This window comes from Sebastes umbrosus, chromosome 2 (genome assembly GCF_015220745.1).
Source record: "Sebastes umbrosus isolate fSebUmb1 chromosome 2, fSebUmb1.pri, whole genome shotgun sequence".
Taxonomy (NCBI): domain Eukaryota; kingdom Metazoa; phylum Chordata; class Actinopteri; order Perciformes; family Sebastidae; genus Sebastes; species Sebastes umbrosus.
In genome coordinates this window covers 15304018-15324115 of record NC_051270.1, presented here as the reverse complement: position 1 = coordinate 15324115, position 20098 = coordinate 15304018, and the positions used below count along the sequence as shown (strand labels likewise).

Sequence of the window (20098 nt, the reverse complement as noted above, 5' to 3'; positions counted from 1 at the left end):
ACAGGACGGGCTGGTAAGCATGCTCATTTCAGTCGAGTAGAGTCTCGGAAACACAACACATAGACATCTTTAAAATAAGAACACTGTAACCTCTTCACCTCTTCTTTTTTGTTGATAATGTTAGCTCATTTATTGAATGTCCAATATTATGACCTATTTTTAGGTTTTTATCTTCCAGAAACTCGTAGGCTTTACTGCTTACCCCAACCAACAAAAGTCGTATAACCCTGTAAACAGTTTTGGAGCCCTCTGAGCCGGCCCCTGAATGAAGTTGGAAACCTTTGTCCACAATCGGAGAGCAACCTCAGGCCACCCTCTTGTTTTGTTTCGAACATCTATTCATAGATTACTGGCCTTGAGTCAGAAGACAGGAAGGATAATAGTGAATTATACACAACTGGCTGGGGTTAGATGTGTGTGTATGTGTGTGAGAGAGACACTGAAACAGAGGGAATGCAGGGTCTGCCAGCTTGCTTTTGTGCGGATGAATAGCTAATTCCCCTCCTACTTTAAGACTTGGCTGCTTACCTCATTAAGTAAGACTCTACAGGGAGACAGAAAATGAGCACTGGCCTTCCTAAGATGCACATTTGATTGCATGCCTCAGCTCTCTGAAAACTTTCGCTCTACCTCGCTCTTGTCCCCTCTCCTTTTGTCCTCTGCCTGTCGACAAATGTCTTTCACACACAGCATCTCGTCCAGTTCATCCTGTTTCTTTGCCGTCTCTCAGTCTTCCTTGCTTCCACTTGTGCTCCTCTCGCTCTCTCTCTCTCTCTCTTTCTCTCTCTCTCTCTCTCTCTTGCTTTCCCTCTCCCCTTTCAGTTCTTTCCAGCTCTGAGGTATTGTGTTATAAGTGCAGACTTAATGACATTTAATGTTGGGTGAACCGTGGCAACGGAAATAGCGCTGATAAATAGTCACTGCGAGTTGTTATGCTGACAGTGTTAAAATAATGAGTTGCATAAAGTGGCAGTTAGGACTTCTTAAATGTTGTTAAACTTTAATTAAATTTCAAGGTTTCTACCTGCATATTTTTACGTGTGCATTAGAGAGTGGCAAAAAAATGAGACAGGATAGAAAAAAGAAAAGCAGAGAGGGTGAGACTGAGCAAGGACGTGAATGAAAGGGTGCGAAAGAGAGAAATAAGATGCAAATTAAAGAAAAACAGCGAATCTCACTGGTCCTCTCGACTATTAAATAGAGTACGAGAACATTCAAATGTAATACCGTCTCAATTTCACAACCCATCTATTCCTGCAACACTCTCTCCAGCTCATCCTCTTAACGCCTTGACACTCTATCTTTTTAGCACATACAAAATGATGTAGGGGGTCTCGGGGGAGACATGCAGACGCAGATGGGAATAAAAGAGGACTCAGATCAGTTCATCAGTGCTCTTCACTGTACTGAAGGGCTGAGCACTCGCCCATAACTTCTGCTCACATGCATTAAGTGTGTCCATTTGCTTTTTGTTGCTGTGCAAGTTGGTGTGCTTGTAATGTGAGTTTGTGTATATTTATGAGGCTTTGTACCTGTATATATGTATTTATGACCTCTAATGCTATGTATTTAGCTGTGTGTATAGCCTATGTCTATTTCTGTGTGTGTGTTGTAGGCTGTGAAATCCCCATTTACACTTCTCAATTTAGTTTCGTTCTGCCTGCAGGGGGTTTCTCTGAGAGTTGACAGGCCCTCCTTGTTTCATCAAGCTGTCCTTGCACCCCTTTTCTGGTTTCTTAAATGAGTACTTTGATTCATGAGAGATAATTAACATGTGAGGATTTTACTTTTTTGCAACAAGAGAGACAGATTTTCTAAGCCTTTTGAAGCTCATTTCAGACACTTTCTTTTATATAGGCGCACTGGAATAGGAAGTGTCTGTCTTCAGATTCGCACCTTATTAATTAATGCAGTGCATGTCTCTCATGCGTATGCATTAAGGGGAGTATCGTGTTAATATCATGCTGCATTAACATTTACGCAATTTAGGAGGGTCACATTTAGGGTGGAAAATTCTGCTGTAAAAAAACAGCTACAGATTTGTTCACATATACACAACCCTGTACACAGGGAACGTTGTGTATATAGAAGAGGACATTTAAAGCAGCAGTGGGTAGAGTTGGAGCAAATATGATTAAAAAGAAATATTTTTTTAAAGTGGTCACTATATCCTGACAGTAGTACATGAGACAGGTAATCGGAAAAAAATCATATGCCTCTGTGTCAGCCGGCGTCCTCCGGTGCTCCTAATGGCATCTGCAAGATTTCACAGACCGGAGGAAAACAACCAATCAGAGCCGAGCTGGAGCCTGCCGTTTCTGAGCAGCTGTCAATCACACGCAAACTCTGATCAAACGGTCAAACTAGGCAGCGCTGATCAAATATGAATCAATATTCTGTTACTGTAATGCCTATTTCTCTCCTCAAATGTTTTCAGAAACATCTTGTAGTGCACTGTTTAGACGTAAAATGAGAAAGTTTGTGACCCGGCAGCCATGTTGAGATCAGTTGAGGAAATACCAAGCACCGCCCAGCAGCCGGAGCAAACTTTCTGCCTAGTTTGACCGTTTCATCGGAGTTTGCGAGTGATTGACAGCTGCCTCCGTTGAATGAACAACCAATTTGAATGCTCTCTCTCTCTGAAATGACCTGTGATTGGCCAAAGTCTCCCGTCATGAGCTCGATTTTTTAAAGTCTAGTTATCTCTCAGAACATTTGAACTACAATATGCTGAAAGGTTATTATGGAATGTTTACTACTGCAGGTTTGAGTAACCCGTCCTTAGACAATCACAAAAACCAGTGGATCAGGTAGCTTCAGTGTATCAGTTCAAAGGCAGCTGCTTGAAAAGAAAAAGTGTGCAGTCGTCAATAATAAATCTGCCGTCTGATAATTTTATGAACAAAGAGGGGAAGGAAGTTAGGAGTGGGCGGCATCATTGGTGTGAGTTTGACCGCCGTTAGCTACGGACGCACAGTGTCTGGGAGTGTGTCTATGTGTGTGCTCGTGTTCAACTCAGCTCTTACTGAACTCCGAACTCAACAGTTCTTTCTGTTGTTTTCTTGCCATCTACGTATATCCTAATTCTCTCCTTTTCGCCTCTGTACGTTTATGAAGCAGATTCATAAAGCCCTTGGATAAGCACAATGTTGTTTATGTCTACGCCTTCGAGCCTCATAACCAATCATTCTGAATGCATTCTCACCGCTTATAAAATTCGACTTGCGTACCTACAGCATTTGTATATAGTATAGTATAAAAATTAAGTTTTACGTCATAATTTTACGAGTATAAATTGTGGTTAATGTTTTGGAATTTCCTCATCAGAGTTTGCTCCATGTGAATCTGGTGCTTACAGTATGGTTATGTGAGTGTGTTAATACACAGTATGTTACAATATAGTGCCTTTGAAATTATGACTATCCCGATGCAGACATATAATATAAACCTTACGCACACACACCATGTACCATAATGTACACGTATACTGCAGAGACACTACCATGCCGAGTATCCATTTTTCTTTTAATCCCAAATTTCTCACTGCTCCTACAGTGTATTCTTCTTCTTCTTCTGTATCATGCCTTCCTTATTGCTTTTTTCTCCTTCTTCACACCTTTCTCCTCCCATCTCTCAATCTTTTCCATCTCATCTCTTTATCGACCACTCGTCTGCCTGCAGCTATGGAGTTGTGTATTGTGTGTATCACTGAGGTAGTGTGGCTAGCAGCTGACCTGGCCTCCGATCTTAACTACACCCAGGTTCTTTCTGCACTGAGACACAGTCACACAAACACTCCTGTGCAAACACACATCCCCATTATCATATATATGAGAAATTAAGAATATTCATGACGAATTAGAGATGTACATTAAATCAAATGTATGAATAATGTATGTACATAACCCACCCCGACTATGCAGATAGACTTGTGTATTCACACACAAGACCACAAAGTGAGATACTCAAACATACAGACACAGTGCACACAATATCAGTGAACTGCTGGATCAGTCATAAAAGAGATCCATTAATAGAGGAAAATAGAAAAATTAACCTCACACTCCCTAGTGTTTGAAGAGACCGCCTCCTCTCACGCTGTCAGTCCTAATTTCTCTCACACATTAAACACACACACACACGTGTTTGTGTTTCTATCTCGTGACTGCTCCTTCGCTCTCACCCTCTTTCACACATTCTTTGCCTTGTTGTCTCTTTGTTGACAACCTAATGGAGACACAGCTGAAAACACTGGCTTCCTGAAAGCGTGAGGTACACACACACACACACACACGTCAAGAGAGGTAATGGACTTCCATATCAGTCCATCAACCAACCACCTCTCTGCCTCTTTAAATATGTCAGTCACTCACTCCGGTCACTTTTGACTGTCTCCTTCTGTTGGTCCTTTCTCCACACGCTGTATATCTTTCTCCACTCGCCCTTTCCCTGTCACTTAGGCACACACAAACACACACCTGGAAACACACACATGTTGTCCACTGACCTAGTGAGGAAAGCAGACAGAGACAGGGAGACGGAGTCTTTTACCTGCACTGTGGGAGCAGCTGAACTCCACTGAGTCACACTTCAGCATCTCATTGATCCAGTGTGTGTTTGTGCATGCTTTTAGTCTGGTTCATTTTTTTTCTATCGTCTATATCCCACCCACTGTAACCACGACCAAAACGAGTGTGTGTGCATGTGTGTGTGTACACGGATAATGTCCACTCGTGAAGAAGCACATTCTACTTACTTCTAAAGCTCCGACTCCTCAGCATTATTAACGCGTCTCTCCCTGCTAACACACACTCTATGCATATTACATGAGCGTAGCTTTTCTTTCCTGCTATATTTCACATAATTATGCATATGCTGTATGAGCAGTGTGTAAATGTTTGTATGGATGAATGTGAGTGTAAATGGGTGTTAAAAGGGCACAATACATTGTATTATTATGTAGCTGCTATCATGCAAAATATTAAAGACTGTATAATAATGTATGAGTTAATGTAGTCAGTGGAAACTGAGCAAATATCTGAACAAATCTCTTACAATGCAGATCCACTGGAAGCCTTCAGTATTAGTGTGTGTGTGTGTGACAACAATGAAAAACGTGCTGAGCAAGGTACCATCAATGAAAGAGGCACTCAGAAACTCCAATTTTATCAGATTCAGTAAGAAAATCGATACAAGTGGTACTTTAGTAGTTCTGTATTAATCAAATAGGATTATTACCACCACCGACAGCACTAGGAACTACTGGGGTTGCATCATCCAGAACTTTCCACTCTGCTTCCTTCCACTGCCTTTTAGCTTTTAATACAAATGGCCATTTGCACTTTTTCATTATGTGGTTAATGCAAGGTTGATTCCAGCAGGAGTGATGTAATATACCCAGTGGTGGTGAATAACTACTTTTACTCATCAACTCTACTGAAGTACAATTTTGAGGTACTTTACTTGACTATATCCATTTCATGTTTAATGCCTTAATTCTTCGTGGCATAGCTTGAACAAGAAGAGCAAGGAAAATGAAACAAGGAAATTTTGCTCCATATTGACGTGATAGCTTCACGCCGTTGTTTCAGATTTGTCGGCTGTACGTCCGTGATGTGAATCTCCCATTCCACCACATCCCAAAAGTGCTCTGTTGGATTGAGATCTGGTGACTGTGGAGGCCATCTGAGTACAGTGAATTCATTGTCACGTTCAAGAAACCAATTTGAGATGATTTGAGCTTTGCGACATGACGTGTTATCCTGCTGGAAGTAGGCGATGGTACACTGTGGTCATGAAGGGATTGACATGGTCAGCGACATTACTCAGTTAGGCCGTAGCATTTACTAAAGGGGCCCAAAATGTGCCAAGAAAATATCCCCCACACCATTACACTGCTACCGCCAGGCAACGTTTTTCCAATATTCAATGTCCAATTTTGGAGAGCCCGTGCCAATTGTAGCCTCTAACTTTCCTGTTCTTAGCTGACAAGAGTGGTACCTGGTGTGGGCTTCTGCTGCTGTAGCCCGTCTGCTTCAAGGTTCCACGTGTCGTGCATTCAGAGATGCTCTTCCGCTTACCTCGGTTGTAACGACTGGTTATTTGAGTTACCGTTGCCTTTCTATCAGCTCGCACCAGTCCGGCCATTTTCCTCAGATCTCTGCCATCATCAACAAGGCTCACTGGATATTTTCTCTTTTTCAGACCATTCTCTGTAAAAACTAGAGATAGTTGTGCTTGAAAGTCCCAGTAGATCAGCTTGTTTCTGAAATACTCAAACCAGCCCATCTGGCACCAATGATCATGCCATCTTCAAAGTCACTTAAATCACCTTTCTTCCCCATTTTAATGCTTTGTTTGAACTTCAGCAGATCATATTGTCCATGTCTACATGCCTAAATGCATTGAGTTGCTGCCATGTGATTGGCTGATTAGATATTTGCGTTAACAAGCAGCTAACATTAACAATCTAATAATGTAATATACAATCATTTAGCACTCACGGGACATTTTGCTGCAGAACAAGTACTTTAACTTTTGATACTATAAGTATATTTTACTAATAATACTTCTGCACTTTAGCTTAAGTAGGATTTTAATGCAGGACGTTTTACTTGTAATGGACTATTATTTCTACATTGTTGTATTGGTGCTTTTACGTAAGTACCAGATCTGATGACGTCTTCCACCACTTGATATACCAGTTTTCACGATAGTCATCACATTTAGCAAGGGCTCCCAGAAATGGATGGAAATTTAACTTATTACTTGCTTTATTTGGTCCCAAAAATAGTTCTTTACATTTCTGACCTGTGAACACCTTTCCACCCAAATTGTTCAAAAGCTACAATTGGCACTAATACTACACGTATGTCCCTGTACATGTACCTGATAACACTACTTAGAAAATTTAGCAGCTAGGGGTCCAGGACTTTACTCATGAAAACTTCAACAAGACACATCAGCGTTTGAAAAATCGAAACCTGTGACCTTTCCTTGATGTGATGGTCTGTTAAACCAAAAGGTCGCTTTGCTGCCTTTTCATTGAAAGATGCAGTATCCTGTTATACAACATACAGCTACTAAGTCCTTTATTAAGTCTCTTCTTTCTGAATTCACATTTAGCTGATGCCGCTAAACACTCAGTGGGTGCAATAGTAGATTAACCAAACATTTCTAGATCACTCCAGCTACATTACAAGCAAACGGGTGTGTGCACTGTGCAAAGGCCAGGCCCCATAATGCAATAGTGTTGTGCTCACAGCAGCATCATAAAAGAAGAGTTTCCTGGAAAAGGAAAATGGTATAAAAAGGAGATGGGAGGATTTTTTGGAACAATTAAGGTGAATTAGAGAAGAGGGCATATTAATTGTTGGGAGAAAATGTGGTTTATGTTTGGATTGGTTAGTTGGTGGATTAGATTATCTGGATAATTTCGGTTTTGCATTGAATCGTACCTGCTGTTGTGCGAGACGTAAGAAGGTTATTCCATGACTGGCAAGAGAGGGTGAAAAGTTGGAGAAACTGAAAAATGGGAACAGCCAGACTGGCACGGAGAAAAGAAGATTTAACAGCCATTAGTGGCATGGGGCCTGGTGAGGAAGGAAGGATTTTATTCCAAGTATGTTGCCCAGCACACACGTGCAGGGATCGGGCTGTGGCTGCCTGCCATGTGGGACTTGCACAATAATTGGAGTCATACCAAATTCTTTGCAGCCTGGGCAGAAGTCACCACGGTCTTGTCAATAGAAATGATTTTTGAATTTTGAATTTGGGGTGGCGAGTAGACAGCCAATGGGAATAGCACACCTCAACTTGAGTGTCAAAAGACAGGAGGAAAAGCAGATTTCACCGTGGCGATGTCAGAGCATACAGTACTATAGCAATTATAGGGAAAGCTATGGGATGCATCAGTGCCTCTGTGACTTACCAAACTGCCAAACAGATACTCTTTGGATTAGAGTAGAAGCAGAACTGTAAGCATGCACATTTGAGCATTTTTTTTCTTACTATTTTTGTTGTTTTTTTGCATAATTATCCCACAAAATTGGAATACACAAATTGTTATAATAACTTTTTAAAGTTGCTTCTTTTTTGGCCAATATATTATCAACTTTTGTAGGCAACTTTCGTTGTCTCCGTTCTGTGTTGTAGACATTCACCATACACACACAAGCACACACTTACATATACACACACACATTTCTGCTGCATGCATTACCTGATAATGGCATGCTGTGGGTGTACTAAGGTGTTATGGTGGAGTGGCTGACCTAATGCATTAGATTGAGCTCACTGTCAGGTCTTTAAGTAGCTGGGATCAGAGGCAGATACACAGCTAATGGATCCTTCTCTCCGTGGGTGGAATAACACAGCATTAAAAGTGGTGCTAACAAAAAAACACCCCTAACTTAAAGGTGCAGTCAGTGATTCTAATCCAATACACTATTTGTCAAATTCAGAGAATATATCCTCCTGTCCGTTCTGTGTGTGCACTGAAAATGTCTCTGTAAATGGGAAACAAACAAAGAGGCTCAGACCGAGCCACACAATACTCCAGCGAATCAGGAACAGGGGCATTCATACTCGTGCACTGGATAAAGGAAAGACCATGGATGTATAAAGAGAAAGGCAGTGGGAGCGAGAGGGATTTTAATCTGGCACATGCTACAACAACAGACAACAACTGGACTGGAACATCATAACCATTATGATTTTCATATTCTTTCCTATAATATACAGCCAATTCAATGTATTAAAGGCTGTTTGGGATTTAATGTTGGGAAGTTGTACAGTGAAAGAAATATATATCACAGTATTATGTATTGAGTCTGAGTTGATGGAGCAGTGGGCAATAATAGATTGTATTGGAAATCACACAGCCTGCTTAGTACAGTCACAATGGACCAACTTGTGTTTTTGAGAGCAGACCTTGGTGCTTGGACGCCACCTTTGCATTGAGACTAACGCAGCTTTGCTGGCCTTCAAAGCATTTAGTGAAAAGAAATTGCTGCAAATTATTCTTTTGAAAAGAGGAGATTGAAAATGTATGCAGTCCAAGATAGGTACAGTCCAAGTCTTGAGGTATGTTGACTGGCTATATGCCCAGAACTGGCGGTACGCCCATGCCGAATTCCATTGACAATAAATGGAAATGTGAGGCCCAAATATGGAAGAGTAAAATAATATGATGATTTAGTGATTAATAGGCTGTGTGTAGATAAATGATTGTTGCTTCTACAACACAAAGCAAATATCTGTGATAAGTGATTTAGGGAATGCTTTAATCCCACCTGAGCAGACGGTATTTTTGCTAGGAAAAATATGATCTTTAACACAAGTTTGACTTTGTTTGCCTGTTTACATAAAATGACAGTGTATTGCCAGTGTTGTACTGTAGGAGCAGTTCATATTGCAGTGAAAACCTTCCAGATTGAAGAAGAACCAGAGCTTTGGGTTGTTACTAAAGGCTGTTACACAACGTCAACTTTTTTTTTGTTGTTGTTGTTTTTTTCGGGTGATAATTTGCAAGTCAATATATTTTTTCGAACTGTTATTTTTGTCATGAATACTTGCATACTGAACGCAAATATTACACGTCAAAAAGCACATAATTTTTTTTTACGGACCAAGGTTGATTTTCTGAGCTTTCGCACCACAAATAAAGGCATCAACCAATCACTTTGTGCGTAACCGGTTGAGTGCGGCTATATTTATGAAACAATATCGCGGAGGCTCCGTAGTTCGAACCAAGACGGCAAACTTTATTACTCCTTTCAACCTTGCAGCGCAGACCAGATCCACACTTTCCGTTCTTACCTTTCACAATAAAAGCCCTAGACACGTAATAATCACAGGCAAGTATTTTGCATTTTTGTGTCGCTTATTCGTCACACTCCCCTGTATGTAAAGGCCCTAAGGGTGAGTTTTAATACCTGGGTATATCAACATAAAGTGGTAGAGATCAGGTTGAGGATGGTACAAAGAAAGGAGAAAAGATGAGATTGTATGCCTGACATTATTGACAACACCAACTCTTACTGTTTCTGTTTCACAGCTGCATTTTCTGGTGATCATCTTTTTTTGTGTACCGTGTGTATTTGTCTTTGCACTGTTTTTTGCAAGCTTGTGCATATCTGTGAGCATACATTTTAACATGTCTGCATCTTGTCCTGCTTGTGTGTGTGTTCACCTGTACAAATCTAGAACAAGCAGAACATACTGTCGAAGCAGATTGACCTCAAGGGCAAGGAGCCAGAGAAGGGGGTGCTGTTGTCCCACACCATAACAGACCTGAGGATCCCTCTGTCCTACGAGGTCCGACTGGCCCCCATCACCACCTACAGCGCCGGGGACTACGTCAGTCGCATCATACAGTACTCAGAACGTGAGTCTCATTTAAAACTATTTATGTCAAACATCTTTTTCTGAAGTCATCTTTCATTTTCATGTACAGCATATACATTGAACAGAACATGTATAAGTGGATTGTGCTGAATGTTTTTATTTTCTTACAGCCTACACCTATCCAAGGCCTTCAGGTGAGATTCTTTCATAACTACCATCCTCTGCTCTTCAACATTTCTACATGTTAAGCTCGTTGTTGTGACCTGATTGATGACAGGGTGGTGAAGATATTAAGGCACGTTGAATTTTGATGCGAGCTAATTTAGCTTGTATGCTGCAAGCAATGTCAGCACACGTTTGTCAAGGCAAAGTTTGTCATGACCCAGCCATGGCCTTGATTAAAACTTCTTGCTAGGGAGTAGGGCAAAGCATCTGATGTCCCTGACATTTAAAATGGCATCAAAGAGTGGCCATGATTGGAGGATTAGAGACTGGTTAATGCAAAGTGTTTTGTTAAAAGGTTTATGGGCAAAATACTTGAAAAGCACTAGATGAAATTATATTAAAACTATGTTACATATCGCTTTAAACATGTGCCTCCTTTCCTCTCTGTTAGCCCCCTCTCTCTCTCTCTCTGTCTCGCTCTCTTGCACTAACTCCCTGCCTCTCATCCTCTCTCGCCATCCCTCTCTCTTTCTCAGTCAATTGCATCTTGTCTATTTTCTTCATTAAGAGACGCGCTGCATTTTTCTGGCAGGAGTGGCAGTCGGCTCCGCCAGGGTGAGGCAATTAAAACATTGCAGATTGGAACAGACTGCGAGAACAACAGTGCAAATTGAAAGGAGCGCATGTAGTGGAGCAGGGTGTGAATAGTAATAGATTAGCTCCATGAAACAAAGAAGCACACACAAGCCATCCTCGTGGGTAGCGCGAGTCATATGCATCTGCAGCAGACAGTGCGAGTGTCCGGGAAGCTTTTTACGGAATCTGTCAGCTTGGATGTTTTTTTCAATAGCTGTCGTTGTACTCACTCGCCTCGATTCTCATTTGTTTGGTGAGTGTCTGATAATGGCATAGCCTTCCAGATGGGCTAATGAAGGGGATGACACCATAGAGAGAACCCCCTCTATCTGGCTTAACAAGACACGCCAGTATCAGGGATAATGACAATTCTCTCACAGAGGTCTTTCTCAAAATGTTTATGTTTCCTTCCCGATGTATATGGCAGTATCAAACAGCAAAAATCTGACTACGTATGGATGGGAAAAGATTGTCATGTGGGAATGATGCAAATTCAAATATTCAAAAAGAATCAACAGCCAGATGAGATTGTCAGATGGGAAAAGATATTACCTGTGCATTTAAATGTAATTTATGCACAACATGCAAGACACCAACTCCCTCCACAACTGAAAATATGAGTCTCACATTCTGAAGAGGAACATTCAGGAAAAATGTTCTCCGCAACAATCCATGCATTTTCATTCTCAGGCATGATATGTCTCGCTTTTGCTGGGTTTATGCTTCTTAATAAGAGATACACCATAAAAGATCCATACACCTCCCATTCTTATTTATTAGGGCAATAATAACGGGTTAGTGCAAATTTGTTTTAACACCACTAATTTCTTTTACGCATTAACGCAACTTGTGATTTTTAGGTTGCAGTGCACTCAGTTTTAAAGCTTGAAGATACTGGCATCATATGAAACCAGAAAACCTAAGAATCCATTGGTACCAACCATGTCATACTGGCTTGTCGCAAAAAAAGCTAAATAACGCTCCAAATTTAGGCTAAATTTTGGAGAGAAAAAACTAGCATTGCCATTTTGAAAGGGGTCCTTTGACCTCTGACCTCAAGATATGTGAATGAAAATGGGTTCTATGGGTACCCACGAGTCTGCCCTTTACAGACATGCCCACATTATGATAATCACATGCAATCAGCGTGTCAGCACACTGACAGCTGTTGTTGCCTGTTGGGCTGCAGTTTGCCATGTTAGTTTTTGTTGTTAATTGATTTCCAATCATAAATATATACATATATTTGCAAAAGCAAGCATATTTTTCCACTCCTATGTTGATAAGAGTATTAAATATTTATCAAATCTCCCTTTAAGGTACATTTTGAACATTTGAAAAATGTGCAATTAATCGCGATTAATCATGGATGATCATGCAATTATCATATTATTATTTATTCATTCAATGAAGTTGTAAGACTCTTCTTTAATAAATATTTTTTTATTAGTAGTAGTAGCAGTATTTCTTCTTACAGCTTGGAAAGGGTCAACAAATGTCTTATTTGAAATATAGACTAAGAAACAATCTCTGGTGTAAACAGGGTTCAGTAGGTCAACAGCTCTTGCCCTGATACTTGTGCTCCACTGTGTATTTTCTGTTCTCCGGAATATCTACAGGCTACGTGCCTTCTCTTGTAACAGTGAAACCTTTCGATAAAGGTGTTTTTTTATGTTACATTTTTTTTTTCCTTTTTCACATTTGACACAGCCTGACCTAATCATAGTTACCTTTAAAATGTTCTGCATGTGGGAGTCATGCATAAGAATATGCATAATATGTGAAATCCACTTAAAGTTTCACATTATACACCCTGCCTCCTACATTGTGCTTTCACTTCACTTATCACTTTGTCGGTAATTGCCTGGCTGTCTGATCTTCACATTTGAAGTGCATATTGCAGAGATTATTATACAGCTATATTGTCGCCATTAATTTCCCAGTAAAAATGGGTCGAAAAAACCAGTAGATTATATCACCTGTAGTTTGTAATGTTACCTGCTACTGATCTAATGTATTTTCCTCTCATGTTTTCTCTCCACATTCCCACATCCCAGACCATGTGTGTGGTTTTGAGGATGACAGGATCTGTGGTTTCTCTCAAGACCGGAGTGATGTCTTTGACTGGACGAGACAGAATCACCTGACGCAGAATCCCAAGCGATCTGCCAATACCGGCCCCGAGACCGACCGCAGTGGAACCAAGGAAGGTGAGGAGTCATTTTATGTACAGGTTCAGCTCTGTGTAAAATATTTAATCGTGATTAATCCCGTAATTGTGCATAGTTAATCGCAAATTAATCACACATTTTTTGTCTGTTAAAAATGTACCTTAAAGGGAGATTTGTCAAGTATTTAATACTCTTATCAACATGGGAGTGGGCAAATATGCTTGCTTTATGCAAATGTATGTATATATTTGTTATTGGAAACACAAAACAATGACAAATATTGTCCAGAAACCCTCACAGGTACTGCATTTAGCATAAAAACATATGCTCATATCATAACAATGCCATGACAGTTTTTCCTCGCCAAAATTTTGCATAAGTTTGGAGTGTTATTTAACCTCCTTAGCAACATGCTAGGCTGGCACCACTGGATTCCTTAGGATTTTATAGTTTCATATGATGCCAGTATCTTGACTCTAGCTTTAAAACTGAGATTTTCTATGAATTTGTGTTAACCCATTGTTATCGCATGAACTTTGACATCCCTATTGTATAGTAGCTGTAGTAGTGCAGCAACAGAACTGTATTTTGAACAACGCATTATAGTACATCATAATCACATTTCATATTGTGTTGTATTTGAGACAATACCGTGCTCTGTTGTTGGTTTCAGGATACTACATGTACATTGAAGCATCACGGCCGCGTGTTCAGGGGGACAAGGCTCGTCTGCTTTCTCCGCTCTTTAACGTGACCTCGGTCAGGGGCCCCAAGGGCTCCGGCAGAGTCCCATACTGCGTCTCTTTCTACTACCACATGAAGGGCAAACATATTGGTGAGTACAACAGCGCATAATAAACATACACATGCACATTGTGTTCTACCACATGAGAACCTCCATAGAAACACAATGACACACATGGATGTACAGAAGAGAGCATGCTGGCACTCGACACTATCGGGATTCTCATTTCGCCGGGCTTCTGTCAAAAGCTGAACTCTGAGCTTGACCCTCGCTTGTAGAGCTTGTCATCCACAACGTGTAGGTGTGTGTGTGTGTGAGTGAGTGTGTGTGAGTGAGTGAGCAGTGGGCAGGTTGTTACCAAAGTTCTGTTTGTATGTTTCTGCTTGTGCCTCAGCGTGTGTTTGGAGGTGGCTGAAGGGGGCAGTGGGTGTGTGATTTATGGCAGTGGCAAGACACAATCAGTCATTCTGGGGAGCTGTTCATCATAATATGCTCTGTCACACAGCTAGAATGCATACATCTTGTAGCCTACACACCTGCACACATACTTTAACACACACACATGCATACTGTATACACAGGCTTGGAATTCCAACATCAAACATATAGTAAAAGTTGCAAATACATGAAGGCACACCCACATTTATTCACACACACACACACACAATGTTGATTTATGTGTCCGTAGCCCAAGCATGCAGGCTTCACTGTAACATTTGTTACATTCTGACCTGCCCTGTCTCCTAAAAATGTTATAGTGTATAGAAGGGCACAATGTTTGCCTGTGCACTCCCAGAAAGGAGTATGTAATAAGTTTGTATACTTAACTGTAGGAATGAGAGAAAAATAATTTTGTTTAAGATGTGTTGGAGGTTTTAATATATATATAAATATATATATATATATATATATATATATATGATATAGAGAAGCTCACTCATTCGCTTCCAGTTCACAAAGTTTTTAGCCATGCTAGTGGCTCTAAGGATGGCAATGTCGGTTTGTCGGTGTAATAAAAAAGTGTAAATCCCAAAATAGCCCATGAAATAAGGAATAATCTCAAAATATTATTCGTTATTCATATTCAACATTAATTATGATTAGTTATTTTCAGACGGATATTTCTGTTTGCTGCGTGTAGAGGTGATTGCGTGTACAGCAGTGCGGGAGCAGTAATGTCCTGGGCACCAAAATGTGGGAGATTGAGACAGACAGAACAACATGTCAGCCTGCCGTGATGTACTGCGTGAAGTTTTGAATACCTTTGCATATTTCTCACTGAAAAAATGGTATTCGGGACAGCCCTAATTATTAGCAAATGTTTGCATGTTCACATGCTAAACAAACAAAGCAAACATGCTAAGCATTAAACCTGCTAAACATCAACATGCTATGTTATCATTGTAAGCATGTTAGCATGCTGATGTGAGCATTCAACCAAGTGTAGCCTCACAGAGCCACTAGCATGGCTGTACACTATTAGTCCTACCGGCCATTGGCTGAACCCTTTTCCCTTTGTTTGCTTTTCTCACCTGATTGCAGCACTGATTAGCGTGCCAAGTGCTTAATCAGTATTCAGTTATAAATCAAATTCAGTGAAAAGTTGAATACAATCATCTCACCCTCAGACAGGCAGTGACACTCTTTAGTGAGACTATTTAGATAGACATAGGAAACACAGAACCATAAAAGCATCTTGATTTCCAGATGTATTGATTCATTTTATAACTGGAGGTACATCATAGCTAGATACAGCCAATGCATGCTGATTAGAACGTGAGAAGCTCTACGAAATTATATTTTTGGATATTGACCATGACATAAAAGACTGTGTATATAGAGAACAGAGATGGACCTCTACCAGTGAGTGGATATTGGACTTACATTCATCAAACAGCTAGAAACACGTCTCTAATGAGATACTCCTTCTATTGGGTTCCCAATGTGTAAGTGGGCAGTTGTTTGCTGACATGCTAGCAATTAGGGTTGGGTGATATTGAATTTCCCTACTGACGATATTGCTTTAAGAAAAAAGATCAATATAAGATATTATTGTCCGAAAAAAGCTGTAGAGAGACTCACGTAGATATAAATATCTATGGACTGGAGACTCATAGTACATTGTGATACATAGTTCCTATACCCCTAAAGTTGAAAAATCAGTTATATGTTGTGATTTTTGGAAATTAATTTTCAGTATTTAATTGTCAATTGTGTACATTTTTACTTTTGGACTGAGGACAGAGAAAATTACAAAGACGGACTGAGCACCACCTCGCTCCCTTTGTGTGTGGGTTTGAGAGAGAGAGAGAGAGAGAGAGGGGAAGAGTAGGTGGAAGGTAACGTTTCTGTAAGTTATTAATGACAATAATTCAAATGTCAGCGTTATGAATGAAGCTTCAAAGCTTCGAATTATTCGGTACAGCCCTACTTCGTCATATTTTCTTTTGATTACCATCAGCTGAGCACGTTGTCTTGTTCGTCTCCGAAGCATCGTCTGTTTTTCTTTTTGTCCCTGTCAAATATCTCTCCATTCTGTAAACCTACAGACTATCTGTCTGAATGAGCACCATACCTATAGCTGATTTGTTTACTGTTCCGCCGTGAAAAAGAGGTCAAAACATTAATTCTGCATCACATTTTCCTCCCGGTCACACGCGCTCCACCAGTCATACCTACCAAGGGGGTTGCGCCACTTTGAGAACCTCTTTTGCTATATTTCTCATTTGGTCAATTGGTTGCTTTGATAGTTATAAGTTATGTTAAAGTGGCCCTGTGTATTCCTTTTCAAATAAATACCCAGCATCAGCAGTGTTTATTGAAGGCTTGGCCAATTCCACTCAGTCACAGACTCACAGTTAAGCAATAAAAGCAATACCAGCTCTGTTAAGAATTTAATGTCATCTCGTCTTTCCAACAAATAATAGAAAAGAATTGATAGTGGTATCGATAAAGACTCGTTATGCCGTCTCGAAAATTGTATCAATAACAATACAAATGAACGATCTCCATCCCTACCTATTACTTTTCAAATTATTTGGTTAAATGGCTGTTATACCATTGGCACAGTGTGTTTTTCCATCTCTTTGAACAGATTTCTGCACGTTACAATTTAAATAATTGTATGTGTAATCTGCAGTAGATGCTACGGCACTTGTTGGGCATTTTGCTCAACGTCTTGTTGGTGTTTCTCAGCAAAACAAAGTGAGGAGACAATGCTACATCAGTCACACAGTGCTTGCTTACGATTAGTACATTCTTTTACCAGTCACGCCCAGCTCTGTTACAAGCCCTCCCTCAATTTACTCTGTTGTTCTCCCAGTCTGCTCCAATCTGTTGTCACTTTAATTGCCTCACCTTGGCAGAGCTCACACTCCTGCCAGAGAGACACAGTGTGGCTCTTAATGACGAAAAGAGACAAGATGAGGATAAGACAGAGGGGGTCAGCGAGAGGAGAGATGAGACGAGAAGAGCGAGAGGAGGATGGGGGTGGGCCAGCCTTGGAAAGACAAAGGGAGACTTAATGAAGAGCTAGAGAGAGCAAAGAGGATGGTAGAGAAAAAGAGACGGACTGAGAAAAATGAAGTGCGACGAGAAAGGAAGCGCGAGCAAACAAGTATGAGGAGGTTAAAAAAAGGGCTAGAACAGAGAGCTTCAGGAGTGGCCATCAACTTGTTAATGTTCAGAAGTAGTGAGAGGATGCAAGAGGTAGCGCTTTAAGCTGAAGCACTCTAGTTTCAATGTACTCGATCATATAGTGTTAAAGTACTGTAAAGTGTTAAAAGGGCTTTATATATTGAAAGCAGTTAGGTACTTTGACACAAACTTTTTTTAGAAATGCTGTTGAAATGTTGCTCTCTTCCGACCCCCATATAGGTTATCTGTTTTATAATCATGAGGTTATGTGAATATAAATCAAGTAAAAGTATCTCTTGCAGATTTTGCAAAATGTGGAAAGAAAGCACAGTGCTCTTTGTCTAGCTTGGATTTCAGGTGTGAAGGAGGTTACGGCACTGCAAATACAGACCTCCCTATGTGATGTGTTTTGTTGTTCACCTTAATGTGCTTCTCTTTGGGCTCGCTGGCAGCAACAATAAACAACATTTAATTAGTTTTGTTTGGCATTGGGTAGTATTTTACACTGGCTCAGGTTCGCCACTGGCAAGCTTACTTGGAATCACTGGATTATTTTCACAACAGAGTGATGGAAAGCAAATTAGAGTTTGAGGTTATTTAAATGCTGTACTTCTTGTATGTAGTTTGGGATAAAGTAAGACTTTTAATTAGTTTGCTGTATGGATGTTTACAGGTCTGTGTGGAACCTAGACTGTAAGACTATAAGAAGTGAACGTAGTCACCGTGATGTCACCCATTGGTTTGTGGACTGCCGTTTTGAAACCTTGAGTTCGGCTTTTTGGCCGTCACCATGTTGTTTTTTAGCAACCAGACGTGACACGAGAGGGGGGAGTACCACCGAACAGTGAATAAGACACTTCTAGGCAACTAAAATGTTACAATTAACTTTCATGAACTGCAAACACACTGTGAAAAGGGTTAAAGTTGTAAGACGAAAACATAGACAACGTCTTACATACCCTGCTTTATCGTCTATTTGACTCTAAATGGGACCATAATTTACTAAATGAACATCATGCTGTATTAAAGAAGACCTGAAACTAGTGACTGAGACCATAAACTAATGTTTACAATGTTTACTGAGGTAATAAATCAAGTGAGAAGTAGGGTCATTTTCTCATAGACGTCTACACAATCAGACTTCTTTTTGCAACCACAGAAGTCGCCCCCTTCTGGCTATTAGAAAGAATGCAAGTTTAAGGCACTTCCTCATTGGCTTCACTTCTAACAACCTGAGGATGCCGCCTGGTGTAGAAGAGGAATGGGAAAATATAGCTGTGCTAACTCTACTTACGGTTTAAAAAGTGTCTTCCTGCTAACTTTTTAGGTTTAGATTCTCAGGAAAACGTTCCCAGCTTGTTATCAAGCGTGGTTAGTTTTAGGATTTAGCCAACCCTACATTCGTCCCTTTCCTCATGCTCCTGAATTGGTTATTTTTCTCCGAATTTTGAACAACATGCTTTTGCTTGTTGTTGGCGACAGAAGCCAGAACACAGACTGTAATTTTTAGTGCACAGTTTAGCATTGAGCTTTAGCTATGAGGCTAACCAGCATGAGAAGGTGCAGATGTGGGACAGAGGAAAGAGAGATCCAATACGGGCCTACTTCTAATTATCAAAAGAAAGACAGTATAACTCATTTGAGTTCAGGTATAGCAGTGTGTGTGTGTGTGTGCTTCTGGCTGTGTGTGTGTGTGTGTGGCTGTGTATCTTTGCTGTCCTCCTCACTCACGATCCTACTGACAAGTAGCCCTGATAGAGCTGTGCCTTCTCCTCAGCCTCTCTGACACTCTTACCAACACACTCTGCTTTACCTCAGTCCAATCAATAGACTGCTTATCACAGTCCTCTTCCCTCTGCCATGTGTGTGTATGCGTGTGTGTGTGTGTGTGCGTGTGTGTGTGTGGTGATGGTGAGGATGCAACAGAGATAGGAGGAGAGAGAGAGAATGGGTGGAGACAAAGAGGCTCAGCTATGTGGAGGTAGAATGAGAGAGTGGGCTAAACAGGTGAAAGTGGGCCTCACCAGCATTAGCCAATGTTTCTCTCCATTATATAACTACAGTGCCGTCCATGTCCTTTCAAATTTAATGTGATGAACAGTTGCATGTGACTTTTTTTATGTGACTATTCCATCTGCAATATCAGTTGATCATTTTTTCCAGGGGAATTCTGCTGTTTGTTCCTGCACGGAGCATGATCCAAAGTGTAGACAACCTTACAAAATAATCCTGCTGTTAAAGCAATAGTCTGACACTTTGGGAACATAATTAACACGTTATATGTTGTTGTCTAATCTGTACAAAAACTGAAGTATAAAAATGAGAAGGTATGGTTTCATGTGTAGATATATGCAGGTCTATTTCTTGCATGGATATATGAAGAGAACTGGATACAACG

General features: G+C 40.5%; 1 protein-coding gene across 3 annotated transcripts in view; it reads left to right on the top strand.

The window, feature by feature from the left end:
• The window catches only part of LOC119476573 (MAM domain-containing glycosylphosphatidylinositol anchor protein 1), a 208556-nt gene that overhangs the window by 158954 nt on the left and 29504 nt on the right, over positions 1–20098 (top strand). For 2 of the 3 annotated variants that reach the window (XM_037749968.1, XM_037749961.1), the window contains exons 12-15: positions 10207–10387; positions 10518–10541; positions 13206–13358; positions 13993–14154. In XM_037749968.1, the coding sequence (XP_037605896.1) occupies positions 10207–10387; positions 10518–10541; positions 13206–13358; positions 13993–14154 (520 nt within the window). The remainder of the gene's footprint in view (positions 1–10206; positions 10388–10517; positions 10542–13205; positions 13359–13992; positions 14155–20098) is intronic. The other variant, XM_037749976.1, reaches the window with a different exon arrangement.